This window comes from Bos indicus x Bos taurus, chromosome 19 (genome assembly GCF_003369695.1).
Source record: "Bos indicus x Bos taurus breed Angus x Brahman F1 hybrid chromosome 19, Bos_hybrid_MaternalHap_v2.0, whole genome shotgun sequence".
In the NCBI taxonomy this organism is placed as follows: Eukaryota; Metazoa; Chordata; class Mammalia; order Artiodactyla; family Bovidae; genus Bos; species Bos indicus x Bos taurus.
This window is the reverse complement of record NC_040094.1, coordinates 13,159,609-13,176,581: the sequence shown is the minus strand read 5'-3', so window position 1 is coordinate 13,176,581 and position 16,973 is coordinate 13,159,609. Positions and strand designations below refer to the sequence as shown.

Genomic DNA, 16,973 nt, shown 5'->3' with positions numbered 1-16,973 from the left:
TATACCTAAGTATGTTAAACATCTAGCATTTGTTGACAGACTGATGTGTGGTGATTTAAAAGTTGAAACTGTTATCTCCTATTATTTTTGATGAAATAGAGCTATAACTCATTAATTTATATAATGAGTAAAGAGAATTTAATTTATACAAAAAGCATAGCCTTAGGTCTTGTGTTTTCAAATGTGGTTTGTTCCCCCCCCTAGTTCTTTGTTAACTCTTCATAACTTTCAATTGGAATTCTCACATTTGGAATATGGAAATGGATTGTAGATTATATGAAAGTTTATTTTTTCTGTGAGAAGTGCATTGTTAACATTGGAAACAACTGAAGTAGTTCATTAGGAAATAAGAATAATAAAATGTTAGCTTTTAAAAGTTAAAAAATTGAAAGTGTTGCTCAACCTGAGAAATTTTATCTTTTCTATCATTTGTTCAGAGCATAATCTCTTTCCATTCCTACTTATATTCTGAAATTTTGCTTGATTTAAAAATTCTATTAAAAGACAGGAAATAAATGAGAAGTTGCTATGTACATTTTTAAGGAATCATAAGTGTTTTTTTAAAGCAATAAAATTTCTTCAGTATAATACTGCTTTCTTTTATTAACATGAATCTGTTTTTTGTCAAGAAGACATTTTTGTCTCTGATAAATAGTTCAGTTGGAGTACAGAGCTGTTTTTAAGTTATGCTGGATTGTATTAAAAAGACTGCAGTGGTTAATGTCATGGGTTTATCACTTTAAGCCCTTTCCCACTGATGTTTGACCTTAACTGTAGTGTTTTTTCCTTGTCCATCTCCATCTTAGGAAATAAAGCTGACATTATGTTCACTTTTGCTATTTAAATCCATTGAGACTTCAGTAAAGATATTTTCATGTTTACAGGGATAGTATATAAAATTTGTTTCACCATCCTTCTGATGGTGAATTGATTAGTATTATTTGATGGTGGCAGGATCACTGTATGGTAACTGCACTAAAGAGGAATAGATTTGGTTGACTGTCCATTTTGTCTATGTTACTTCCATGTTTTATTTAAAAGCATAAGCAGTATAATTTGCCTTTATAAAGTAACATAATTTAAGTTAGCAGGTGGCAAAGTCTCTAATCAAAGAAAAATACTCCAGAATGATGACATAAATTAGAGCTATTCTTGCCCTGAGTGTAAATACAAGTGTAGTTCATAATAATTTAGTGGTTCCTGTGGTGTTTGTCTCTCTTTTTGTTCATATGGTAAAGCCTTATCCACCTTGTATCAATTAAAGTGCTTTGCTTTAATAATATTGCATTGTTACTCACAGGATTTTAGCCTGTTTAGATAGTGAGTGAAAATGAAGTCTTAGGACAACTGATTTGGGATATCTTTGGTATTAGTGTGATATTTTAGGCAAGGTGATGATGCAGTGGAGACAATCTTTTCAAAAGTATCTGGTGGTTGTTATATTTGTGAAGCTCATACAGGGAAGATTCAAAGAAGTCTATATATTTTTAGGAGGTTTTGGTACTCACCAAGATTAATGAGCCCTTTTGCTCGATGGCTTCTGTGTTAGCACCATCAAATAGAGTACTCAATACTAATTGTATTGCAAAGAGAGGGTACAGAGTTATAATACATAAAAGATAAGAGGCTCTTATAAGAGATTGGTTTGACATAGAAAAATGGGCAAGGACAAAATATTTCACAGAAAAAAGTATATACCACTGGTATAAAATCTATAGATTTAACTTGTTATCAGAGAAAGACAAAACTGTACCAAGATACCACTTGTCATCTATCAGTACGAGAGAAATTAAAAATCTTGTGGTATGCTCTACATTTTTAACTTTTAATTTTGAAATAATTGTAGACTCACAGTAAGTTGCAGATATATCCATGTGCTCTTCCCCCAGTTTCCTCCAAGTTCTCCCAAACTGTGACATCTTACATAGCGGTCATAAAATGTCAGAACCAGGTTATTGACAATGACACCTTACTGTTAACTAGGCTTCTGAGCATATTTAGCTCTCACCATTTGTTTTTACCTGCATTCATTTGTGTGTGTTTTCAGAATATTGAAAGAACTCCTATAGCTGGATAATAAAAAGATAAATAGCCTTATTTTAAAATGAGCAAAGGATTTGAATAGACATCTTTCTGGAAATAATATACCACTGGCCAGTGAGCAGAAATGAGAGCCCTGGCACACTGCTGTGGGGACGTAACACAGTGCAGCTGCTTTGGAAAAGAGTTACCATTTGGGCATTTGTCTCCTAAGAGAACTGCTCTTAGGAGGTATATAACCAAGAAAAATGAAAATACATGTTTGTGTAAAAATTTGTACATGAATGTTTATAGCAGTATTATTCATATAGCTAGAAAATAGGAGCAACCCAGATAAATGTACTTTAACTGATCAATGGATGGGTAAATAGAATGTGACATAGACATACAATGTAATATTACTTAGCAGTAAAAAGAAGTAAAGTATTAATGCGACAAAATGAATGAACCTTGAGAATATTGTGCTTAGTGACAGAAGCCAGTTGCAAAAGAATACATATTTGTATGAGTCTATTTATATGAAATGTCCAGAACAGGCAAATCTATAGAAAGAGAAAGTAGATTGTTTGCCTAGGGCTGGGAGTTTGAAGAAAACAGGGGGTTGCAGAGTGACTGTTAATGGTATGAAGTTTGTTTTAGGTGATAAAAATGTTCTAATTTGATTGTCATAATGGTTGCACAACTCTATGAATATGCCATGTATCCTAAAGCAAATCCTTAGTATATTTAGCAGACTTTCCTGGAGACTGCTCCTGTAAGACTTCTTTTTCTTGTGTTCCTCTCTAACATTTTTGAAAATTGAATGGAAGAATGGAAAAGAGAGATGAGAGAAATAATTTGTAATGCATGTTGCCCCCCACTTGTGGGAAAATATATATAATGTAAAATTTGCCATTTAGCCTTTTTTTAAGTTTACAATTCAGTGGTATTAAGTACATTCACAATGGTGAATAATCATCATTATCATCCATGTCCAGAATTTTTCATTATCTGTACCCATTAAATAATATCTCCCTACCCCTCTGTTCTCACAGTCCCTTTTTCCCAGATAATAAGTACATTATGGACAGAAGTTTCAAAAGTAACTATTTGAGGGGGGGGAGGGCTCTAGAAATTGATCAGAAAGCTAAGAAAGAAGTGATAAACATAAATTCACATTTCTCTTATCTACATCTGCCAGGGGCTTGGTGAGTGTGGTAGTTTAAGCAGAGCAGAGTAAGCCATATAAACAAGCAGTTCCCTTTTAGAGGATGGATTTACTTGATTTGGAATAGAAGGTTAAAACCGAAGTCCAATAGTGTTTTCATTAGACTTGGTAGGTGATGAATAGGATAATGTGTGCTCTCGTAGCCCGGGTTTGCAATCTCAGTTTGGGGCCCATTCAAAAAGAATAGAGAGGAAGAATTGAGGACATGTAGAGAGTCTCAGAGACCTCTGGGACAGCAGCAAACACACCAACATATGTATGTATATAATTGGAAGACTGTTTTAGGGAATACGATGTTTCTTAGTTGGTAATTGACAAGACAGGAGTATCTCAAAGGAGTGGGAAAAGAAATGGAGCTATATTGGAGCAAGGAGCTGTAATTTATCAAAATTAAGTCCGAAATTAACCTGTAATCCTGTTTTCTATAAAGCGCCTTACAACCTGTATAGCAAATCACTAAGAAATTGCTCCCCCAAAATCAACAGAAGATAAAAATAGTAAACATTAGGAATAATTGTTTAATACAAAGGAAGAGGATCAGAGCAACAAACACCTGAGACATAAAAGTAAGTGGAAAATGGCAGACCTAAATCCAATTATCTGTGTAATTGTATTAACTATAAATGGACTCCAGTTAAAAGAGAGTGATTGTCCCACCAGAATCACTTTAGATTCAGAAACATAATTGACTGAAGTAAAAGGTTGTAAGAAATGTACCATGCAAACAGTAACGGTAACAGAATTGGAGTGGTTATATTAATATCCGATAAAAGATTTTAAGTCAAGGAATACTGCAGAGAAAAAGAAGGACATTTTATAATGATGAGAGAGTCACTGTAATAGGTAGATAAAATGATAAACACGTGGCAACATAGGGCAACAAACACGAGCCAGATCCGACAGACTGAAAGAAGAGGTTCTAGCCAACATTTATAGTTTGGGATTTAAATACTGTGCTTTCCATAATTGATGGAAAAACTATATAGAAATTTTAAGAGATTGGTAGATTTAACGACTTGATTAGCACTATCAACCAAAATGATCTGAGACTCCCCATCCCCCAACCTACAGACTTCACATTCTTTTCAAGAATATCTGGAATGTTCTCCAAGATAGGCCATATGATTGGCCATAAAGCAAATCTAAAGCATGGAAATCAGTAATAGAATGAAATTATGGTATAAAAGAATCTCAAGCTATATTATTCCTTAATGGGAAAATTATAACTTTAAATTCTTACAGTAGAAAAGAAAAATGGTCCTAAATTAATAACCTTAGTTCTCCATCAAGAGAGTTTAAAAACAGAAAATTGTAATGAAAGTAAGACAAATGAAGTAAATAATAGAAATATGACCAACAGTCAACAAAATAGCAGTGAAATGATCGGGAAAATCAATACTGGTTCTTTGGAAATATTAACAAATTTGATAAATCTGGTGGTATAGCAAATGAGATTGTTTTCTTAGTTCCTTTTTTTTAAAATTAGTGTTTGTTAATATATAGAAAAAAGCTGATTTTTAAAAATTCTTAATTTTTTTTAGATTTTATTTTTTTAATATAAATTTATTTATTTTAATTGAAGGCTAATTACTTTACAATATTGTATTGGTTTTGCCATAAAATTAAGAGTGTTCATTTTGTATCCTGCAACTTTGTTGAATTTTGTGTGTGTATGTGTGTAATCTAGAGAGGGAGGTTTCTTTAACCATTTGTATGCCTTGTATTTCTTTCCCTTTCTTCCCCCCTCTCTCTTGAGTTGGTTGCTATGACTAGACCTCACAGTACTGTGTTGAACAGTAGTGCTGAGAGAGGACGTCCTTGCCTTTTTAGTAATCTTAGAGGAAAAACTTCCAGTCTTGCCCCATTTTGTATAATGTTAACTGTGGACTCTGTATATGTAACTTATTATATTACTAAACATGGTAATTTCCCAGTATTCCTAGTTTGTTGAGTGATTTGTCATGAAAGTGGTTGAATTTTGTCAGATGCTTTTTCCGCACTGATTGAAATCATCATGTGGTTTTTATTTTTCAGTTTGTTAATGTGGTGTGTATTACATTGATTGATTTTTGTATGTTGAACCATCCTTGCATTCCAAGTATAAACCTCACTTTTCTTGGTGTATAATCCTTTTAATATGTTGAATTTGGTTTGATCCCATTTTCTTTTAGATGATTGCATCATTATTCTTCAGGGATATTGATTTGTGGTTTTCTTTTTGTCTTTTGGTATCAGGGCAATGAGGGCCTCATAGAAATATCTTATAATCCATTTTATGTCTGTGACATCAGTTTTAATGGCTCCTCTTTCATTTCTAATTTTAGCTATTTGAATTTTCTCTCTTGTTTTTGTTAATCTAGTTAAGGGTTTGTCAATTTTGTCTTTTTTTTTTAAGAAAGCAAACTCTTAGGGATAAACTTAACCAAGGAAATGAGAGACTTACACACTAAAAACTATAATATGTTGTTAAAAGACGTAAAAGGCATCTTTCAGATATAGAAAAGTAGAAAGACATCTCATGCTTGTGGATTTTAAGACTTAATGTTCTTAAAATATCCATAGTACCCAATGTGACATTAAATGCAGTACCTATCAAAGGCTCTATGACATTTTGTGGTAGTAATAGAGAAAAACCATGCATATGGAATCTGAAGGGACCCTGAAAAGCTGAAACAATTTTGGGGTAAAAAAACACTGCTGCTGCTGCTGCTAAGTCGCTTCATTCGTGTCCGACTCTGTGCGACCCCATAGACCGTAGCCCACCAGGCTTCCCCGTCCCTGGGATTCTCCAGGCAAGAACACTGGAGTGGGTTGCCATTTCCTTCTCCAATTCATGAAAGTGAAAAGTGAAACTGAAGTCGCTCAGTTGTGTCCGACTCTACCGACCCCATGGACTGCAGCCTACCAGGCTCCTCTGTCCATGGGATTTTCTAGGCAAAAGTACTGGAGTGGGGTGCCATTGCCTTCTCCGAAAAAAAAAAACACTGCCTCACTTCAAATCATATTACAAAGCAATAATAATTAAGATGACGTGATACTGGCATAAAGATAGATATGTAGACCAATGGAAAAGAGTAGAAAATGTGAAAATGAACCCATGCATATACATCCAAAATATTTTTGACAAGGTTGGAAAAAACTACACAGTGGGGAAACACTGTCAACAAATGAGGTTGGGAAAACTGGATAGCTAATGCAAAAGAATGAAGCTGGGCCCTTACCTTATACCATATATAAAAATGATTTTAGATTCAACCGTGAGACCGGAAACTATTAAACTCCTGCATAAAGACATAGGAGAAAATCTTTAATACACTGAATCAAGCAATAATTTCTTGCATATAATGTCAAAAGCACAGGTAACAAAGTAAAAAATAGACCAATGGAACTACATCAAACCTTAAAAGTTCTGTGCCTAAAAGGAAATAACCAGCCATGTGAAAGGGCAACCTATGGGGTGGAAGAAAATCATTGTAAATAATATATCTGATAAGGAGTTAATATATAGTATAAATAAGGAATTTCTACAACTCAACAGTTAAAATTAACAAATGAGCATAGGACTTGAATCAAGATACTTCTCCAAAGAAGATGTAGGCATGTCTAATAAACATATGAAGAAATGCTCAGAATCACTAATCATTAGTGAATCAAAACCACAGTGAAGTATCATCTCCCGCCTATCAGGTGATGACCACTATCAACAGAACAGAAAATAACTGTTGTCAAACATGGGGAAAAGTTGGCACCCTTGGGAACTTTTGGTGGGAGTACACAATGATATAGCCATTATGGAAATCAGCATGAAAATTTCTAAAAAAAATTGAAAATAAAGTTACTATGTCATCCAGTCATCCTACTTCTGCCTTTATATGCAAAATAATAGAAAGCAGGATCTTGAAGCGATATTTACACACCCATGTTCATTGTAGCATTATTCATAGTACCCAGGAGGTAGAAGCTATCCAGATGTCCACCACCAGGTAAATGGATAAAGAGAAATGTATACACACACACACGCACACGCACACGCACACAGTGTAATAACATTACACAACCTTTAAAAAGAAGGAAATCTTTTCACATGTTACAGTGTTGATAAACTTTGAGGCCATTGTGCTAAGGGAAATAAGCCAGTCACAAAAGTACAAACACTAAATTCTTCCTTTTATTTTGAATTTCTAAAATAGTCAAAGCATAGAAACAAAGTTCAAAGGTGGTCACTAAGGGTGGGAGGAGGGAAAAAGAAGACTTAGTGTTTAGTGGGTATAGAATTTAAGTTTTGCAAGGTGAAAGTGTTCTAGAAATCTGTTAACAATGTGAATATATTTAACGGTACCGAACTGAATACTTAAAAATGGTTATAGTGGTAATAAAAACAAGACCTGTAGACAAAAAATTTGACAATCTGCAGCTTGACTGAATTGCAGGTTCTAGCCAGAACAATAAGGCAAGAAAATTAAAGCATTAAGATAGGAAAAGGATGACAAAAAAGGCATTCCTATAAAATGGATTGTTGTAACAGTTACAGTACTATATAAAAATATTGAATTGTAAACATAAAATAAGTAACTTTTATGTAAATTATACCTCTGTAAAACTCTTTAAGTCTAAAAGAAAAATTAACCTTGCCAGTGTAGGACTACTTCCTGGATTGCTTCAGATAAATTCTTTGAATATCATGATCCAATATTGGTATAGTAGGCGTTCCCTTTGTAACATTAGATATGTAAAGATTTTAATTTCTTGAGCTAATTGCTTGCTTTGCAAAATGAATACATGCTGTTTTAAAACTTTTTTCCCTAGGGATAATTGAATAATACACTCTTAATAGGCAGATTGTATGGAATGTAAATTGTATTTCAGTATGCTTATAAGAAAATGAAGGGGAATGAATTTGACATACCAAACTGCTTGTTCTACTGGTAGTATTTTCAAAGAAGTGTTGTGTCTGTCTAAAAACTAGAGGTTAAAGACCACAGTGTTTGTACTTTAAGTAAAAAATATTTGGTAATTCCCCTAAATATATATATGCCTGTTTGTTTGTATTTAACTTGTTTTGTGTTTTTTTTTTGCTGTTCTGTTCCAGTCACGGGCAAGAGTTTTTCAGCAGGCCATAACACAATAAGAACTCCTGTTCATATTTTTAGATAAAGCTGTATAGAGCTGATTTTAGGCTTTTCATTTTTTCTGAACTGAAGCTTCAAGAAATCATTGTCATCTGCAGTCAGGTCAACCAGTTGTTTTTAGAGGTTATGTGATTGATTCGCTGGGGGCAATTTACATCTTTTCCCTATTTCTGAAGTGGCATGCCCACCTTGTATTATGAAGAATGATCTTCAAATGTAGCGGAAGCCTGTTACTTGGTCAGGGATGTAGTGGTGTTGTGTCTCTTCAAGGTCAGTAATTGGTTAACTTCCGTTTGCCTCTTCCTTTCTGTACAGGTGCTTGTGAGCGAGGACTCTGACAGTGATGGCATCGTGGCCCATTTCCCTGCTCATGAAAAACCAGTGTGCTGCATGGCTTTTAATACAAGTGGTATGTCCTTCCCCTCACCCTTATTTATATTATGAGTTTTCTATCCAATTTTTTGGAAATAGAAAATATGAAATATATGTGTTAGGGTATATGACCTAAGTAAGTAGTTTTCAGTGATTATTGAATGAATAAATTTATAATAAAAATTTAGAAATCCTATAAAGATTAATTTTACTGAGTAAAGTTGTGATTGAGTAGTAAAGATAAATAGTAGATATAGAATAGTACATAAACAGTGCTGTTGAATTACATTTATTTCTGTGTTATAAGGCAAGGACTTTAATATTCAAAACTACTTATGTATGTGAATGGCATTTTCTCTGTAACTGTATGTTCCTTTTAAACAGTACAGTGACAGATGTCATGTTGATTAAACAAGTCTTCCCATTGTATATAATGTGTATGTCTTTTGCTAAAATGTTTGAATGTAAGTTACATATGTGATGACATTTTACCAACTACAAATTAAGCATACATTTTCTAAGAGTAAGGCCCTTCTTGTACTTTGTAACCAAATAGTATATTATATGGAGAAGGCCCTGGCAGCCCACTCCAGTACTCTTGCCTGGAAATTCCCATGGACGGAGGAGCCTGGTAGGCTGCAGTCCATGGGGTCGCTAAGAGTCGGACATGACTGAGCAACTTCCCTTTCACTTTTCACTTTCATGCATTGGAGAAGGAAATGGCAACCCACTCCAGTGTTCTTGCCTGGAGAATCCCAGGGATGGTGGACCCTGGTGGGCTGCCGTCTATCGGGTTGCACAGAGTCGGACACGACTGAAGTGACTTAGCAGCAGCAGTATATTATATTCAGAAAAACAACACATATTAGCTAAAATCCAAGTCATAATTTAAAATTTCCCAACTGTCTCAAAAATGAGTTCTCTAACTGATTCAAATCAAGATCTAATTAAAGTTCACTCCTTATGTTTTATGTCTCTTTGTGAGTGAGTGAGTGAAGTCGCTCAGTTGTGTCCGCCTCTTTGTGACCCCATGGACAGTAGCCCACCAGGCTCCTCCATCCATGGAATTTTCCAGGCAAGAATACTGGAGTGGGTTGCCATTTCCTTCTCCAGTTTATGTCTCTTTAGCTCTTTTTAATCCAGTTTATAGCTTTCACCTTTCCCCCCCCTTACTTGCAATGTCCAGACTAGTTATCTTGTCCAAATTCTGCGTTTTTCACGTATATTTTCTTTATAATAATGTTTTCCTTTTTTTCCTTAAAGGCTTTTAAATACATTCAGGCCTGAAGATGATTTTTTTCAAACTTCCTACATATTGCTGTCTACATCACTTCATCCTGGCAGGGGATACATTAAATCAGGCTGTCTTGTCATTTATAATACTACGTTTGATCACATGAATAAGTTAGTGACCATCAAATGTCTGTATTTTGAAAATAAATTCTCTCGTGGAGATTAGCAAGTGCAGAGTGTTACTTTGGCCTCATTTCTTGCTTTTTTATTTTTTTATTTTTTTATAATTTATTTAATTTTTGGCTGTGCTGAGCCTTCGTTGCTGCACAGGCTTTTCTGTAGTTGCAGAGGGTAGGGGCTGCTCTCTAGCTGTGGTGCACGGGTTTCTCACTGCAGTGGCTTCTCTTGTTGTGGAGTACGGGCTCTAGGACACGTGGACTTCAGTAGTTGCGGTTCCCAGGCTCTAGAACACAGGCTCAATAGTTGTGGTGCACTGGCTTAGTTGCTCCGTGGCACGTGGGATCTTCCCACACCAGGTATCGAACCTGTGTCTCCTGCATCGTCAGGTGGATTCTTTACCATGGAACCAGCAGGGAACCCTTGGTCTCATTTCTGAAACAAGTTTTTACTTAATAGTTTTGTTATTATACATTGAAGGCTATAGAATGGTGGTTTTTCTATCATATTTTCAGCATTGATTAACTTCTGTTAACTCTGTTTAAAGAAAGTTTTCTCTCATTAACCAGAAATGAGCCACAGTTTTCCTGGATGTAAAAGGCAGAGTAAATATGTTATACTTCCTCTTTAATTACCAATTTTCGTAGTTAGGAATTGGTTTAATACTTCCAGTGGTGAAAGTTCACTCCTGTGGACTTATTTTAAAAATACTTTGATTATGAATAAAAGATAAAATTGCTCTAATGCTTTCAGAGCTGAAATAGTCTTCATTAGTTTGTGGACTTTTCCTTGCTTGGTGGGTCTGAGGAGACTGCCATATCTTATTCTGCAGAATATTAGTTAAAACTAATGGAAAGACCTATCTTTTTCCTCCTTCTTTTCATCTTTTCAGATCAAGGATGATCATGAGGATAATATAAAGTATTTGAGTAATCTTCCTCCTCTTAATTAGCCATTTTCAATAGAGAGGAAGATTTTGTAGTAATTGTTGATCTGTGGATAGATTTAATTAATGAAGACAGATTTATTTAAATGCTCTGAATGTTGTGGGATTTAAGTTGAATTTGAAGAAACAATCTGGAAGTTATGTCACTTAACAGTACTCTTCTTAGAGTAACCACTCTGACTCACTTTTGATAGTCCATCTGTTATGTCAGATCTCCTTTGTGTTAATATGTGTTTCATATGGCCAGAGTTGGGATGCTTCAGACATTTGAAGCTGTAGTTTTTCCTGTCTGTGAATCTCCATTGTTATAAAAACAACTTACATAACTTAAAGGATATTGTAGTTACCTCTGTCATCGTGTAGCAGTTAGTTCTAGAAGACCATAAATTTCTGTGATTTCATAGTTTTGTTTACATTTGCCACTTGATTTATGTTTTAACTCCCAAATTTATGTTTTAATGGAAAGATTAAAGTTGTTTATGTTTATACTTAAAATTTTATTTTTTTTATTGAGGTATAGTTGATTTACAGTGTGTCAGGTACACAGAAAAATGACTCAGTTGTATAATATATATATTCTCTTTCAGCTTCTAGTGTAGGTCATTACAAGATATTGAATATAATTCCCTGTGCTGTGTAGGTCCTGTACTTTGCTCTGTTCCTAGCATGTTAATTGTATAACTGTATAATTTATCTTGCAGTAATAATTTCTTTAAATATTTTTTTGCTAGCCTGTCTGTCCCAGTTTACATTAGGATTCACTCTTGGTCTTATACATTCAAGGTTTTGACAAATAGATAATGGCATGTATCCACCATTATAAGGGCTTCCCTGGTGGCTCCTTGGTAAAGAAGCTGCCTACCAATGTAGGAGACATGGGTTCGATCCCTGGGTTGGGAAGATCGCCTGGAGAAGGAAATTGCAACCCACCCCAGTACTGGTTCTTACCTGGGAAGTATACGGACAGAGGAGCCTGGTGGGCAGGAGTCCATGGGGTCGCAAAGAGCTGGACATGACTTAGTGACTAAACAATGACAGCAGCAACCCGTCACAGTAGTGCTGTACAGAGTAGTTTGAACAGTCGAACAAAGTCCCTGTTGCTCTGCCTGTTCATTCCTCATTCTCTCAAGTCCTGACAACCACTGATCTTTCTTCTCTTTCCATAGTTTCAGAATGTCATACAGTTGGAATGTTACATAGTTTGCCATTTCACATTGGCTTCTTTCACTTACTAATATGTGTTCAAGTCTCCCATGTCTCTTCATGCCTACATTGCTCATTTCTTTTTAGCATTGAATAATATTCTATTGTATCATACTTTGTTTGTCATCTGTATATATTATTTACTGAGCCATCTGTGTCTTTTGACCAATTTTAAATTGGTTTGTTGGTTTTTTGATTGATGAGTTTTAAGTGTTCTTTGTGTGTTTTAGATGACAGTCCTGTATCAGATATGTGTTTTGTAAATATTTTCTCCGAGTCTGTGATTTGTCTTCTCATTCTCTTGAAGTGGTTTTCGAAGATCAAAGTATTTAACTTTAATGAAGTGCAATATCAATTATTTCTTTGATCTTTCCTTTGGTATGTAATGCCTCGACACATGTAAATCGACATTTTATACTGTTGTATCTTTATTCAGTCTCACACCGAATCTTACAATTTCTTGGAAGAAAGAGAATTTTATGAGAATTGTCAACATTTAAAAAAAATTTATTTATTTTGCTGCTCTGTGTGTTTGTTGCTGCGTGTATGCTTTCTTGAGTTGCAGAGAGTGAGGGCTCCCTTGTGGTTGTGGTTGCGGCTTCTCACTGTGGTGGCTTCTCTTGTTGAGGAGGACGGGCTCCGGGGCGTGTGGGCTTCAGTAGTGGCTCACGGGCTCTAGGGTAAGACTCGGTAATTGTGGCACACAGGCATAGTTGCCCCTTGGCGTGTGGAGTCTTCCCAGACCAGGGATTAAACCCATGTTCCCTACATTAGCAGGTGAGTTCTAAACCACTGGACCACCAGGGAAGCCTTGATATTTTATGAGTTTTAGGATCTCTTACATTTCTTCTTGAATCTAAAATACAGCTTCTTAACCTGGGTCTGTGAGGTCCACGGAGAATATTTAGAGAGTATGTGAACTTAGGAAAAAAAATCACATCTTTATTTTCTTTAGTGAAAGTGATAAGTGAAAGTGTTAGTCCCTCAGTCATGTCTGACTTTTTGTGACCCTATGGACTGTAGCCCACCAGGCTTCTCTGTCCATGGGATTCTCCAGGCAAGAATACTGGAGTGGGTGGTCATTCCATTCTCTAGGAGATCTTCTCGACCCAGGGATCCAACCCATTTCTGCTGCACTACAGGCGAAATCTTTACTGTCTAAGCTGCTTAGGGAAGCCCTGTTTTCTTTAACCTTTAATGAAAATTCTTTCACTTATCAATATGTACAATAAACTACTGAAATATTAGCTTTTTTGTGAATTTGTAATATAAATAATGGGTATTTTCATATCTTTTTGATGTTATTTATATAATTCTCTAATTAATGCAACGGTTCAAAATCATGGCAGAGCCTGTATTTTAATGTATTACTATTAATAAAAAATCACATATTCTGCTGCATGTCAATTTTAATAACCCTAAGTATTTTTCCTTTAAAAAATATTATTCTGAGAAAGAGGTTCTTAGGCTTCATCATATTGCTGAAAATTTTCATGGCACTAAAATGTTTATGAGCCCATTTATGCATTCACTCGTTTCAGCTAAACGCATCGCAAGCTAGACTTCATTCGCAGTGCCTGGTTCAGTACCTACCCATGGAGTCTGCTGGTGGAATAGGGACTTCCAAAAAAAGGAAAAAGGAAGACAAGTCCTTTGTGGAGCAAGGACAGAATGCTAGGAGATGAATATTAACTTGCTATTTTGCTTTTGGGGAAAGTTCTTCAAAAGAAAGCCAGTTCTAAACAGGAGCCAAAAGATGATTCGGAAATAAGGATTCAGTCCCTAGTAAATAAATAAATATTTGTTGAATGAATGAGGCAAGAAAAATATGGCACGGCTGACACAGATTTTGAAGTAAGGGCTGTGTACAGTGGACTCATCAGTTTATTATGTGGCAGATTAATTTTTCAGTGTGTCATCATTTCTGCTTTGTATCTGTTTAAAAGTTTGAATGAAATGATGGGTTCATAATTCAGCAAGCACTCAGAAAACTGGTTTGCAGGATCTTCTATAGAAGCTGATAGGCACAGATTTCATGCCATTGCTTACAATTCATCTTAATTATTTATTGTTTATTTCTGAGTATTTCTGCTGCTCAGAACATGAATTTTATTGCTTGAGTATGAACAAGTGTATGTATGAAATATTCAACTCTCAATGACTTGAAAGCCTTGATTTTGTCTTAGCTATTCAGTAGCTGAACAGCTTCTCAGCGAAAGGCGTTGGACTCAGCTGTGACTACCTGTTATCCAGCTCCTGTCACTAGGTCACATTTTATTTTGCTTGTTTAATTTCCATATCATATTTCTTGGTTTATTCTAACACTCTCAGACTGAGACATTCATATGTACAAAATATTTGAGTCAAGAGGCTTCTTTGCTGTTTGTAAATACCTTAGTAGTTATTGTTTTTCCCTGTAATTATTTTTGTAACACTTAAATATTTTGGGGAGACCAAATGTATTTTCTATCAAGATTTAAGTTCTCTATAAAGAGTTGTAATGACTGAAGTGACTTAGCACACTCAGCGTGGATGCACAATGGTATCTAACTTAAATCCCATGCCACACACACATTTTTTTTAAAAATTAAATTGGCCCTTTCAAAATATAACTTGTAGATCCTCCAGTAACACCCCAGTTTTTCCTTACATGGATCCAATGTATATTTCAAAATTTATTTATATTCAGCAAGTTTTAACTGGCACTCCAGTAATTCTCTATTTGGTTAAAGATTTTCTCCTTGGGTCTGCATTGTGGCCAATAACAAGAGTAGTACTTGTTGGTACTACTTAGAAAAGTATAGGGAAGTTCACTTAGAAAAGTAAGTGAAACAAAACATACAAGAAAAGTTGATTGCCTGTCTTTTGTTTGTAAATCTGATTTTCTCTAACTAGTTTACCTGTATATATCTCACTGTTAAATATTTTTATTTAGAGAGGCTATCTTTAGATCACAGAGTTACTAAAATGTCCTGGATATCAAAATCCAGGATCAAACCAGGAATGTTGTCCAACTCCTAAGAAATTCTAAAAACAATTTACATGGTGGAAAAACACTGCTAAGGAAATTAAGGAGAAAATGTAGATTGCTTGACTCGGTGGCGTGCAGTTTGGCCTTGTGTGGAACCTGTTCAGAAAAGAAATTAAGGGATACCATTAAAGAGAGTTGTGAAGCTTTTAGTTCAGCAGCTGTATTCAGTTTGTTTTTCAATTTCTCCTTCCCATTCTTGTTTATTAGCTGTGACTCTGAGTCCTGAATTAAAACAAATATTTTAATGGCAACATTTATGATTTGTTTAGAAGTGCCAGAGAGACCTCCTGCTTAGATCAGGGCAGCTTCAGTAGGGGTGGTGTAAGTTTGTTGCTTTCAATTATTTAGATACACAATGAGTAACATTTTCTAGGGAACTTATTTTTTTAATTAATAAGCTTTATCTTTTAGAGCGCTTTTAGGTCCACAGCAAAATTGAATGGAAAGTACAGAGCGCGCGCATATTTCTGCCTTCCCCCTCCGCCCGCATGCCACACCCACACACATACAGTCTCCCACACTATCCACCCTCCACCTGACAGTGATCTTATTCTTACAAGTGATGAACCCACCCTGACACACTATTATCAACCAAAGTCCATAGTTTACATTAGGGCTCACTCTTGGTGGTGTATTTTCTACGAGTTCTGAGAAATGACTATTGACATGTACCTACCATTATAGTGTCATACAGAAAAGTTTCACTGTCCTAAATGTTTCTCATGAAATTTGGGACCTCTCAGTCATTGTTTCTTTGTCTTTTCCCCCCTCTTCTTTCCTTCTGGGACTCCCGTAGACTTACCTCCCACAGATCTCAAAGGCTCTGTTCATTTTTCTTCATTTTTTTTTTTTCCTCTCATTCTGGATAATTTCAGTTGATTTTTTCCTGCCATTTAAATTTTCTATTTGGGCCCCTTTATCGAATTTTTCATTTCAATTACTGTACTTTTCAACTCCAGATTTGTGTTTATTTTGATAATGTTATCTGTCTATTGATGTCCCCTACTTGGTGAGACATTCTTCTCAAACTTCCCTTTAATCCTCTAGACATGGTTTCTCTGCATCCTCATTCTCTGCCAGCATTTGGTTGTCTCATCATTTTCTATTTTATGGATCCTCTCTAACATATGTGATGTGGAAATCTTTTTTCCCAGTGAGAAGTTTTTCCTTTTATCTTTTTAATAGGGTCTTTTGCAGAGCAAAATTCTTAGCTTTTTGTCAAATACATTGTAAAAATTTTGTTAGTTGTATTTTTGTGTTCATGTCTAAGAAATGGTCACCAGTCTGGGTGGGGTGCAAGGATTTTCTCCTATGTAATTTTCTAACAGGATGTTAGTTTCACATTTATATTTAAATTTATAATTTAAATATTTTTGTGTTATTTTTAATGTATAATGTATCAGGTTTAGGTCATGGTTGGTCCCTGTTTTTGCTACTTCATCATTTTTTCCAAGATATTATCCTTCTTCCTTTGAATTACTTTTGTACTTTACTAAGTAACACACTTCCGTTGGCTGTTTCTGGTTTCTGTGATGAAGATGACTTCTTTTAACATTTTCTGACTGTCAGCATCTGTATTTTGCCCATAATTTTGAGGACTATTTCAACTAGATTTGATAGTTTAGTTTGATGGTT

At 35.2% G+C, this 16,973-nt stretch overlaps 1 protein-coding gene across 11 annotated transcripts in view; it reads left to right on the top strand.

Annotated features, from left to right (window-relative positions):
• The window catches only part of BCAS3 (BCAS3, microtubule associated cell migration factor), a 597,592-nt gene that overhangs the window by 175,645 nt on the left and 404,974 nt on the right, over positions 1-16,973 (top strand). For all 11 annotated transcript variants that reach the window (XM_027518314.1, XM_027518315.1, XM_027518317.1 and 8 more), the window contains one exon: positions 8,692-8,785. In XM_027518314.1, the coding sequence (XP_027374115.1) occupies positions 8,692-8,785 (94 nt within the window). The remainder of the gene's footprint in view (positions 1-8,691; positions 8,786-16,973) is intronic.